General features: G+C 44.3%; 1 protein-coding gene and 1 long non-coding RNA gene across 2 annotated transcripts; one reads left to right on the top strand and one right to left on the bottom strand.

Annotated features, from left to right (window-relative positions):
* Positions 1-951: 951 nt before the first annotated feature.
* Positions 952-4,875, bottom strand: LOC123055631 (GRAS family protein RAM1-like). Its single transcript, XM_044479565.1, has 3 exons — positions 3,853-4,875; positions 1,666-2,426; positions 952-1,315 (listed from the first exon to the last, which is right to left on the bottom strand). The coding sequence occupies exons 1-3, from the start codon at positions 4,873-4,875 to the stop codon at positions 952-954; spliced, it is 2,148 nt and encodes a 715-aa protein (XP_044335500.1).
* Positions 4,876-8,962: 4,087 nt separating this feature from the next.
* On the top strand, positions 8,963-12,452 carry LOC123051477 (uncharacterized). The gene is made up of 3 exons (XR_006424173.1): positions 8,963-9,522; positions 9,604-10,001; positions 10,073-12,452. It is a non-coding gene; the product is annotated as an uncharacterized lncRNA (long non-coding RNA).
* Positions 12,453-12,866: the final 414 nt, after the last annotated feature.

The raw sequence follows: 12,866 nt of genomic DNA, 5'->3' as shown, positions 1-12,866 counted from the left end.
GCTGGGACCAAAGGCCCTCCTGCCTGGGCTCGCCGCACCGGCCACGTGGAGGCCCATCTGTCCCGGTTCGTGTAAGAACCGGGACTAAAGGGTTAGGGCATTAGTAACAACCCTTTAATCCCGGTTCAAAAACCGGGACAAAAGGCCCTTACCAACCGGGACAATAGGCCCTTTTTTTACTAGTGCAAGCAACATATCCGGACGAAGACATGACAGGAAGGTATTATTCCTCGCCATCGATGGCAACATTGCCTCACCTACGTCACCCAGACACTTAGACTTAACCCTAAATAAAGCTAGAGTGACCAAAGACTACATAGACAACCCATACCGGGGTCTCCCTCCCCTCATCGGTGCCAAAAAGCACCTGGAGGCGAGCGGAACCAGTTACGGGAGATCCCCTTAGGCGGAAACCCTAGCCTTTTTTCTTGGGAGAAGAGGCGACGGATGTTGTGTGTTTCGTGGAGTCGACCTTGCAGAGAACCTTAGTGAAATTCACAGTGAACAATACACGATGACAGCCCAAGTAAAACACAACGCAAACAACATGGACTCGACTGCTGGCAACAACAAACGGAGAATCAGACGAATGTGCCTTAATCGTTCTCAGTTTGAAATTTACATATTTCACCAGTCAAAGAAAATTCAAACTCAGAAATGCAGTTTCACCAAATTTGTGTCGTCTGCGTGAAGTTTTATCTGAACCAGAATTTTTCTGATGTTCTAGTTATCTGCCATTCAAAAATGTTGGCTGAAAACAGGAGCAAATCTAGATACATTCGCATATAGCAAGATTCAACTATAAGCACCACAAATCCAAGTTCGTCTCCAATACAAACTTGTTACAGTGAGTTGCCGGAAATTCGGCTAGTCAACCAACCAAGAAAATAAACACACCCACACACATAGGAATTCTTTTCCATCTTGTCCAGCCCGCGACGGATCCTTTGATCAGCACCGCCACGCTGATGCGCCGATGATGGCACGATCCTGCCAGCCGAGGAGGAGGCACCCTTTGTCCTCATTGAGCCGGTACCCGTCACCGGCGCCGTAAAGTCCTAGGAGGACCTGGCTCTGGCCGACGGCCGCTGGGCTTAGCGGCACGGCCTCAAATCCACGGTCCTCCATGATGCGGCGCCACCGGTCTAGCCGCTCGTGCCGTGCCACCCGCTCGGCGCCCTCGCACGCCACCACATTGCGAATCTCAGGAGCCAGGAGGCATTGCTCGACCTTCATCCGTGGCGCTGAGTCTGCCGGAAATGTCGCGTCCAACGAGTCGAAGATGGCCGAGTAGTAGTGCAGTGCCTCCAGGAACCTGTATACAAATTCAGCAATGAATTTTGTCTCCTTTTTTTTAGAATGGATGAATTTTGTCCTTCAAATTTAACATCGCTATCAAATTAGATTCATCTATATATGTACTATGTTGGTCTGTCACATGTTTCCACCGATTACTTACCACAGTAATAATTAACACCACATTAGTTAAGAGCAAACATCATATGATGGGTTATCCTCTTTTTGAAAAAAAATACTCCCTCCGTCCCAAAATATAAGAACGTTTTTTACAATAGCATAGTGTTAAAAACGTTTTTATATTTTAGGAGAGAGGTAGTAAAAGCAAAAGAAAATTGAAAACGAGGATGAGTTTAATTTGGCGCGTACCTGCCCAAGAAGTATGGGCCGTTATGGCCAGCTTCCTGCTCCACGAGGGTCATGATCTTGGGAGCCTGGTCACGGATCATAGACAGCAGCGGGCCGAGATGAGCGCCGGGGACGCGGTGCATGCGGTTCACCGCGTTCACGGCCAGCGCCTCCCCAACGCGGCGCTGCAGAGCGGCAGGGCGCAGCCTCTCCAGCTTGTCCGCCACGGCGGCATGGAACTCGAACGGCACGCGCAGCGATGCGGCGAGGGAGGCAAGGTGCCGCCCGGTCTCCCGTACAGCCGTGGCCGGGTGGCCCACCCCCGTCAGCCTTAGCGTCGGCGGGCCACCCGGCCGCGCCGCGAGTGCCTGAAGGAAAGCCGGCCACTGGTAGCCCTGGAGGATGTCGAGGTCGACGACGTGGACGCGGTCCTCGCCGTGGAAGGCCTCGAAGATGGCCTGGTTGGCCGTGAAGTGAGCGAACTTGATGTAAGGGCATGCCTGATAGAGGATCTGGTAAATCTTTAGGGTATCTGGCGACGGCGGGAAGGGATAGGGGGCGCCCGCGCCGCGCGGGGAGATGGCGGTGCCGGAGGAGACCGAGAGGCGAGTGGCGAGCGCGTCGGCGAAGTAGGAGGCGACACGCTGCATGGAGTCGCCGAGCGGCGAGGCGACGCGGCGGAGGAGGTGGAGGTGGCGGAGGGCGGAGGGCTGGTCGCCCTTGGACACGAAGTCGGCGCACGCCAGCAGCAGGTGCACCAGCTGAAGACCGCTGTCCTGCTCCTGCATGCATGGAATCTGAATTGTGAGTGGCGACCACTGAGTATTCCGGATTTGCATGGCCAGAAAATAGATTTTATTTCGAGATCTCTTCTTGCATGCTCAAATCATTCATATGGCGTCACGTATGTGTAGTGTACTCTATGTGAAACATGCTTTGTAAATTTTTACTAGGCATATGTAGAACTTCGTTGTAATTCTCGAAAAGATCATCACTAGTATTTGCTGAAAATGCTGAATTGCAAATTTTCATCAGGAGTAATATATGACTTGTCGATTTCTTCCTCTTTAAAATCTTGCAAAGTGGAATCAATAAAATATTCTGAAAGATGAGAAACTATGCAGATTTTCAATGCATAATCTTTCAACAAAATGTGAGTTTTTCATTAGACCCCCCTATTTTATGGAAAAATATAGTTGAACCCTAGGTCATGACCACAACCTTCTTCCTCCCGTGCACTCTTATTATATCTCATGCGCCTCTTCCTCGCGCTAACTCCTACCATATTAGATAGAGATTTAACGCCCACCCTTAAGAATGAGGCCCTCAAATTCATGGACTAGGGTTCAACAAGGAACAGAAAAGGACGGCGGCGCATCATGGGGGTTCTACAAAAAAAAAAAGGAGACAAATCTCTCTCTCTCTCTCTCTCTCTCTCTCTCTCTCTCTCTCTCTCAAATTCACCATCGCCTTTGGCCAAGGCAAGTCAAGAACTCAGGAGTTTGTCGAACCACAATTTAGCGTTTCCTTGAAGCCCGTTAGGCTACTAATTACCCATCCCTACCGATTTTCCTGAGATGAGTGGTTCAGCTCCTCACCCTTCCTCTGACTCTTCCCCTTCTCCTTCTTACTCCCCCTTCCGCCCTATCATCTTCCTTCTTCCACTCGGGATGCCGCTCAATTCCCTCGTATCAGATGGTAAGAGAGGTTAGCTCTCTAAAACTTGATTGCAAGCGTCCATTAACATATTACTCCCTCAATTGCTCTTTGCCGGCATGTTACTTTGTGTGAGTGCGTCGGATTTTAAGTTGCGTGCATCCTAATTATGCAGGTGTCAAGTGTGCACACATTGTGTTTGTATGGATCCCTCGATGCGGCATTTGATTCAATATAAAGGACCTTTTAACAAAACATTAATTATGGCATGCTTTTGGCAAGTTGGGTTAAAACAACGGTCTCAGTCTGACGATCTAATTTAACCACACCACCCCCACGTACGGAATGCATGGACTGCGACCATTTGGCCAATTGTGACAGCCTGCGTGCCAAATTCAAAGACTACCAAAGAAGATGGAGTAAAAAAACAGTGGATAACCGCAATCTAATTTCTCAAGTCTACGTAAACAATCCGTGTAAATTGATGCTTCATGGCTGCCGTCACAAAAAAATAAAAATAAAAATTGATGCATGACTGGTACTTTTAATTACCTGCTCAACCTGATCTGACTGTATTACTGACCCCAGCATGCTGTGCAAGGAGGAAGAATCTGCCCACTGGTCAGGCTTTGCCATTTGGTGCTGCAACGGCAAGCCATCTGCAGCTCCGAACTGGCTGGCGTAGTAGAGGTGATCAGGCTGCAAGCCTCCCACCGGAATCCCTCTGCCGACCGCCGCCTCGTCCCTGGTTCCGTACACCGGCTCCGGCATCGCCAGGCACTCGGAGAGCGTCGGCAGCTGCGTAGCACTGGTGCCGGCAGAGGAGGAGCCGCCGGCATCCTTCTCCGGCGGCAGCTGGTACGCCAGGTAGCCTTCCTCCAGGAAGGAGGAGTTCAAGGATGGCAGAGCAAGATTCTCGCTGTTATTAACGTAGGACGAGGAGCACGAGAGGTTGCTCTTGCTGCTGTTGCTGTGGGCGTTGTTGACGAATCCCTTGTGGAGCGGGCTCTGCGACGACTTCCCCTTGCCGTAGCCGGCGAGATTGCTGGGGCTTCCCGTGTCCATGCCGTGCAAGGTGCCATGCATGTAGCTCTGTTGGCTGGTGCTGTTGTTGTAGAGGTTGGAGAAGGTTCTCCTCGGGGAGGACACCATCTCTCTCTTAGGGGAGGACACCATGTAGTCCCGCTTGGGTGAAGACATCATGTAGTCCCTCTTGGGAGAAGACACCATGTAGTCCCTCTTGGGAGAAGACGCCATGAAGTCCCTCAGAGGGCTGAAGTCCCTCCTTGGGGAGGACATCAAGAAGTCGGCGCCTGAGGCGGCGCCGGCGCCGATCTGGTCGGCGAAGAGCGACTCCCACATGGCGAGGTCAGGCGACTGGATCTCGCCGTCGATGTCTCCATCGAACCTCAACGCTTGCAGGCCCGCTAGGGCGTCGATGGCGTCGGGGTCCGCTGACGAGGCGACGATGTTGGACTCCGAGAAGGAGGCGGTGGGTGAAGTCGGCGCTGCTGGCTGGTGCTGTAGCTGCTTCGTGCCGGAGCTCATGTCAACAGCGCAGTTTAGCGTCCCCATGCGTGAGCACATGAGAGATTGCTGTGTCCCAACTACACCGGCAACGATGCATCTAACACCATCAACCACTCGATCGAGCAAACCGCTATTGAAGCTAGCTAGCTCTGGGTTTCAATCTCAGAGATGTTTCATTTGGTCCAGCTTCCCTGATAGATAGGTCTTGAAATATGGGAGCTAGCTAAGCAGCAGAAGCGTGTGCCCTGAAATATGGGTCGACGAGCTTGGAGCCATCATGTTGGCCTGTACGCACATGCACATCACGTAGAGACAAGGCGGTGTTTTGGTTGGTTGGTCGGGAAGAAAAATTGGTTTTGCTACATTCCTTCTGTACTCTTTTGTTGTTGGCTATGGCTTATTGGTGAAGGTTACCTGCCAGCAAAACGATAAACAGGTCTCACAAGAGCGCAGGTCCTCCAAAGTGAAGGAGACAATTGAGCCGCCTAGGAGGAAACGCAAGGCAGCTTTGATAAAGAAATCTGGAGACAGATGCCTAATGCTCCAACTTATGCTCCAGACAATGGAGTCGCCTAGGAGGAAACGCTAAGGGAGCTTCCATAAAGAAATCTGGAAATCTCCAGAGAGAAACCTTTATACTCCAGCCAGATATTCTAACAGTCTAGGCAACGGCTAGGACGAATGTGCCATCGGCTCAGAGAAAGAAGTTAAAGAGAGCGTGGCTGTTTTACTAGCCTGGGCAATCTGGAATGAGCGTGTAACAACAGGGTCTTTGATAACAAGGCTAGCTCGATTGATCGTATCTTAGATAAAAATCAAGTGTGTGATGCACACAAGCTGGCGATAAATTAAATGCCTGGAGCTGCGTTCGCCTAGGGCCGCTTCGATCTTAGTTTTTAGTTTTTATAATGCCCCTCTTTTGTTTTTCCTTCTGGGTTGTTGTTGCATTCTAAAGACTTTGCATCTCTCTTTTCTTCTATTTCCTGTTTGAGGGGGCTCTTTGTTACAGAATTCCTATTTCACATCTAGATGTGAAATACTTACCTCACAACTAAGTCTTTCACCATTCGATCCATTGTGGCTTTGTTTTCCGTGCGAGCACATGATTCCCGTCGCTGGCCACATCCCGTGCCCGTCCATTATATGCTCCTTCGTAGATGTAGTTAAATGTAAGCATGTCCTTTCATTCTGTCGTAGTTCTTGTTGGCCATGCGTCAGGGTTTGGGCGTTTTTTTTTTTCTTTTTTTAGCCTTTTGTCCTCAGCTCATGTGGTCTCAGCTGTTTTCGTTCTGTGGATACCCTATTTGCCGCTCTCTACGGCAAACGGTTGGGACTACGCAAAATCTATCGACCCAGCGGGCGGGCTTGGATCGGCCTGTTTAGCGTTTCACCCATACCGGTTTTGGGAAACTTCAATGATGTTCATAGCCGGGTTTTCTTAGGTTTTGGGAACCTTCTAGAAGGTTCCTGAACCGATTTTACCTTTTATATTTTTTTTCATATTTTCTTTTCCTTTTTCATTTTTTCTCTTATCTCTTTCTTTTTCGTTTCTAACTTTTTATTTTTCTTCTTCTTGTTTTTTTGCTTTTTGACTTTTTTATCTTTTCAAAAAAAAAGAACGAAATTGAAAATGTTCTTGTCTTCATTTTTTTTATTCAGAAATTTCATAAAAGTTTACAATTTCAAAAATTGTTCACTTATTTCAGAAAATGTTCTGAATTTCAAAACGTGTTTGCCTTTTAAAATTTTACTCGCAAACTAAGAAATGTTCGGTTCCAAAAATATATTCTTGTTTTCAAAATTTGTTCGCATTTTAAAATTTTGTTCACGAATTACAAATGGCTTAGGAATTAAAAATTGTTCCCATTTACGAAAATTGTTCACAAAATTAGTAAAATGCTCCTGTTTTCCAGATTCATTCACAAATTCAGAAAGCTTTCACATTTTTAAATTTTGTTCGGAAATTAAAAAATGTTTGGGATTTTTAAAAAAATAATTTTTTCCAAATTTGTTCAATTTTTCAGAAAATGTTCATGCTTCGAAATTTGTTCACAAATTAAAATATGTTCGTGAATTTCAGAAAATGTTCCTACTTTCCAAATTTGTTTAGAAATTCAGAAATTTTTCCTGTTTTTCAAAATGTTTCAATTTTAAAAATTTGTTTACAAAATTGAAAAGTGTTTGTGTTTCATAAAACACTCAGGGTTTTTTTTCAGAAAAAATTGCGTTCAAAATTCTAAAAGTATGTCGGATTTGTTCTGGATGTTGGTTCTTAATGCTTTACGCTGCTCTACGTTCAATAACCTTCAGTAGCTCGACCGGTAGACCCGCCTATGCGAAACTGCGGCTGTTTGCCCCAAAGAGCGGCATATAGGAGGACCCTTCGTTCTACTCGTGAGTTTTTTGTGTATGGTCTTTTTCTCTCTTGTTGTGGGCTTATGCATCTATTCGTGCGTGGATGCTTTTGTTCATTTGCTTGGATCGCACACTAAGGCTTGGGAGAGACTAAAACAAGTGAGAGAGAAAACGCATTACCTGTCCTACTTGCGAGTTTTTTGTGTATGGTCTTTTTCTCTTTTGCTGTGGGCTTATGCATCTGTTTGTACGTGGACGTTTTTGTTCATTTGCTTGGATCGCACATGAAGGCTTGGGAGAGAATAAAACAAGTGAGAGGGAAAACACATTACCTTGTGAGCTTATCCATTTCCTTTGTCTCTTCCTCCCTTTTTTTTTTTTATTTTGGGTGTCCGTGGTCAGTTTGTGGGCAAACCCAATTTGGCGTTGAGCATTTTGCTAACGGGCCAGTTGCTTTCCTTCTCTTTTTCCGTGAAGACTAGCAACACAGCAACCACTTGGGACAACCCACCACATGTGACAACTTATTCATTTTTCTCCTATTCTTTCTCCAGATTGCGACCGGTTTTCTCGTTTTTCTCTTTCTTGGAATGGTTTTGTTTTTTTTTCTTTTTCCCTTTTATTTTTTGTCCTTTTCCTGTTTCTTTTTACTTTTTTTACAATGTGTGTAGTTTTCTAGATTTTTGCAATTTGCTTTTAAAATCGATGAACTCTTTTTAAAAAATTTCAACTTTTTTCAGAAACGATGAACTTTATTTGTAGTTTGATGAACTTTTTTCAAAATTAATGAACTTTTTTTGAACTTTATGAACTTTTTGCAAAATTGATGAACTATTTTTTCCAAATCCACTGAACTTTTTTACAAAACAATGAACTTTTTTTAAATCGAATGACTTTTACCAAAATTTACGATTTTTTTTTTCAAATTCGATGAACTTTTTTCAAGTTTGATGAACTTTTTTTGCAAAACCAATTAATTGTTTTCGAATATGCAACTTGTTTCTCCAAATTGATGAAACTTTTTTCAAAATCAATGAACTTTTTTAAAAATCACTGAACTTTTCTCAAATTTGTGAACTATTTTTCAAAATCGATGAAATTGTTTTCAAATCAATTAATTTTTTCCAATTTGTGATCGTTTTTCTTCAAAAATGACGAACCATTTTTCATAATCGATGAACTTTTTTAAAAAATTGCTGAACTTTTTCGAAATTTGTGAAATATTTTTTGAAATTGATTAACTTATTTTGAAATCAATGAACTGTTTTTCTAAATCATCGAACTTATTTTCAAATTGTGAACGTTTTTATTTCAAAACATGATGAACTATGCTTGAAACTTGATGAGCATTTTTGTAAAAATTGATCAAGTTTTTCCAAATTAGATTAAAGTTTTCCAAAATTTTGAAAAAATTTCACGTTCGTGGTTTTTTCTACTTTTTGTGAATTATTTTTCAGGTTTTTTATTTATTTTTTGAAATAATTTACATTGGGTATATCATATGTATTACTGAAAGGTTCAAATCTTTCCCTAATTTTTTATTTTTAATAATAAAGCACAGATTGACTCCGTGGGTTCACCGTCACAATACGCTTCCGCCCAGTCGTAATAGGGATCGTTAGAAACAGAAGACTTGCAAAAACGTTGTCGCTGCATTGGGCCTATTTCGGCCTGCCCTATCCCCGTGCTCTTCGGCCCGCCCCAATCCCCGTGCGGTAAACGTTGTCACTTCTAATCCTAACTCCCGTTTCTCAAAAAAAAATAAAAAAAAATCTAATCCTAACTCCCGATCCCTTCCTGCCTCTCTCCCTTCCATCGCCGGCGCTGTTGACTGGATCGGGGTGCTGCGGACTGCCGGATTGGACCCCCCTTGGATCCACTAGCTTGATGCTCTCCACCACCGCTGCGCCCACCATGGCGGCCAGCAAGGCGTGGCTTTGGGTTGTCCCCGTACGGCGGCCGCATGTCAGCGGCGATGTACAGCTCTACGCTCTCCGCCTTCGGCCAGCTCCTTGCTTCCAGACGAGGCGTCCTCTGCATCGTAGTCATCTTGAGTTGCTGGCTCCTCCTTCGGGATCGATTTGACCTCCAGCTTGCTCTGCCACGGAAGATCTTCAGTCCCTGGCATATGTGTTTTTCATGTTGTGCTCCTACTGCCGTACGGCGGCAGCATGTCGGCGGCGACGTACAGCTCTATGCTCTCCGCCTTCGGCCAGCTCCTTGCTTCCGGACGAGGCGTCCTCTGCATCGTACTCATCTTGGTTGCTGGCTCCTAGCTCATTCGGGATCGATTTGACCTCCATCTTGCTCTGCCATGGAAGGATCTTCAGTCCCCTGGTACATGTGTTTTCCGTGTTGTGCTCCTACTGCCCGGCTGTGTGTGTCATTGGTGGCATGACATGCGCACTCTATATGTAGATGAAGCGGGCGGTTGCAGGCTGCTGCTGGCTACATGCAGAGGAGGATTAGGATTGCATAAATGATTAGGAGAGCTCACTTGATTTGTTTGGGTCTCAATTAGTTAAACCGCGAATTGATATTTGTTTCTTGGTGCAGGAGCTTCAAGGCAACAAAGGCAGTAGGCTTCACGGCAACACATTCTATGATTTTCTTCCCAAATCTGAAACATTTGGCCCCTAAATTGTAGTCCCCTTGAGAAAGTCAGAGTATTGATGGTCTGGTCTATGGATGTTGACAAATTTGATTGCAGCCGGGACCGCAAAGAAAGTGCAGTGCTCACCGTTGTAGATATCTGCAGGGCAACATCAAATTTCAGTGAGAAGAACATGGCCAGGCAGGGAGCTTCATGCATCATTGTATGTGGGAATTCTTTACTATTGTGAATTGTTTTTGTTTCTTGGAGACACTAACCGTAGCTTCTTATTAGTGCCTAGCATGGTAAAAGAGCAATATTGTTGTGCCTTTCTTGGAATCAGGTTCTTCTATTCCATATGGCCACTCTCTTCCGCGAGCGCTGTCTCTGGCAAAAGTTTAGTGAGCAGTGCCTGCCGGAGTCGCAGGACTCCTGCTACCCGGAGGAGCAATATTTACGGACACCAGCTCGACGTGGCCGACCCCGCCGGCTGCACCTGGTACACGCTCATGCGCATCAACTATACTGACAGTGTTGACGGCGACCCACAGACTTATGGCGTGCCAGAGGTGTCGCTGCTGCTCACCGCCGAGCTACGTCAGTCCAACAACTCCACCTATGAGCACATGTTCGCGCGCAAGTTCGCGCCTGACTGCCTTGGCCCGCTCATGGTCATCGCAGACATTGTCATCTTCAAAGATTGATCGATGTCTTTCTCTGCACCATAGCTGCATGTAGGAGGTACGTTCTAGCACCTTATTTCTGAAAAGTTTCAGAGGTTCTAGACATCACTTCTTCTTGTTTAATGCTCGTGAGCCATGCATGCCATGTTAATCACAAATTTGCAGCCGATAGATGGTGAAAACATATTGCGAATGTCACTTCACTCCCTGAATTCGTTTGAGATGCTGCAGCATCTTATGAGACAAGATGACTGAAGAACACTGAATACTTAATTTGCGAAAATCTCCTACCTGATTTAGTTTCCGAATGTAAGCATGTTGCTTCATGTAATTAGTGAATAAATCAGCAACTTGACTAATTAGCTTCTTCAATCAGATTTAAATCATGGTTCATGTATTTGAATAATTTTATTTTCACAAGTGATATCTGACAAAAAGGTGTCTAATGGCATGGCCAAGGTCGATTCTTTTGATACTTGCATGATTATGTTTTTAATTCCATGGAGCTTCGTAATTACGGCCTATAATTCTACACTTACTACTACGATGAGCTATAAGTCACTGTTCTATGAAACAGTTATCAGTTTGCGTGTATCTGTCATAGAACATTCTTACATGTTGATATCATCTCTATACTAGAAAATTACTCACGCACCTTCTGGCTTATTTTCATAGACGATGTGATGCCATGCATTATGATCTTATGCAAATGAGGGGGTGTTTGTTTACAGGGACTTATTGGTGTAGAGACTTAAAAAAGAAACATGTAGGGACTTTTTAGGGACTAGTGACTTTTTAGTTGGGACTAAAAAAAGTCTTAGGACTTATGAACCAAACAGGGCCTAAATAGAAAAAAGTGGTTGCCTTTGATACTCATATTTGTACAGTTTTAGGAGCATAGGAAATCTATGCATGGAAGCTTATTAGTGCCATTCCTAAAAATATCTTTTCCGACAATCCAATGATAACCTACAAAATGGAAACATGCATAAACTTCCATATGTGGGTATGAATTAGATGATAAAGTTCATACACATTTAGGAGCACAAAAAATCTATTTATGAGATTTCTGGGTGGCACCCTATGATATCTTTCTGAGTATATATTTAAGTCGTAATACAATCATATGATAAACGTACAATCCAAAGATAAAACACACAAAAGAAACATAGATAAAACTTTAGATATGGCGTAACCATGTGTTCTTGGTTCATAGCAAAGGGGATAAATTTTAGGAGGAAGGAGAGATGAGGTGAGTTTCTGAAGTTCGCCATACAATCCAAGCATCACAAAAGGTGACATTACAAATCCAGGAGACGAAGAATTATCCTGTTAATTTCCTTTTAAAGGAAGGGAGTAGCTTGTGGAGGACGGCCCTCACATCTAGCTCGGTGAGATTAGTTTTCTTTAAAATACATTTCCTTGCGCTAGAGCGGTTGAATGACAGGTGCTTGTGGTAGATGAACTAAGCGTCATGGATTTGAGCATGTTCAAAGGCATCGTGATCTGGTGAAAACCGCAACCACCGTAGACGAGGACGGGTGGAGGATAAGCGGTCACATGGGTAAGGTAGCACATTAAAATAGAGAGCGTTTGGGTTATTAGGCTAGAGACGTGCGCTATATTTTTTTTCTCCCCTTGCAACGCACAGGTATATTTGCTAGTAGTACTTATTCCCGATAGGAGACAACGACACCGAGTTAGTTTGTGGTTAATGCAGCAGGACGTCTATTGCAGGAACTTTTTTTCTTCACGTTTTCAGTTCAGCAAGTTGCTGGGCCGGCCCACTAGGCGGAGCGTGCGAGCACTGCTGGGGCTTAAAGCGCCGAAAAGGAGCAGCCCAGTTTGTGTTTTCCGCTGCCATTTTCTCTTTTTTTGAGAATTTTGTAATGTTTTCTATATCTTTTTGTTATTTTTTATGATTTTCATTTTCCTGTCTTTTTTATTTTCTAGTTCATGATAGTTTTAGTACATGAACTTTTGAAAGGGCACGAACACTTCTTGAAATTTAAGAATATTTTAAAAAAAATTGTGAACACTTTTTTAGTGCAGATTTTTTTTTTCAAATTCATGAACATTCCTTAGAATCATGAATTGTTTTAAAATCTGTTATAGTTTTTCTAATTTATGAACATTTTCTAACATTGGATTAACTATTTGCTAATTCTCACCACATGAATTAATTGTTGTAAGATTGATGCAAATTATCCTCTCTCGCGCGTGTTGTGGCTTTTGTCCTCCGTTCATCCAGTTTGGTTGTTTTGTGTTTGATTTCCAAACGGGTTGTTTGCCTTGTACGGGCCGTGTTGCCTTGTTTTTTCTAGCGGTCGTGTTTTCCTTTTGTGTTTTGTTGTGCTGTTATTTTTTTCTCTTTTCTTTGCAACTCAGTGGCACGGCGAAGACTC

The sequence above is a fragment of the Triticum aestivum genome, chromosome 2D (assembly GCF_018294505.1).
Source record: "Triticum aestivum cultivar Chinese Spring chromosome 2D, IWGSC CS RefSeq v2.1, whole genome shotgun sequence".
NCBI lineage: Eukaryota > Viridiplantae > Streptophyta > Magnoliopsida > Poales > Poaceae > Triticum > Triticum aestivum.
The sequence above is the reverse complement of the archived record's forward strand: the minus strand, read 5'-3'. Positions and strand labels throughout refer to the sequence as shown.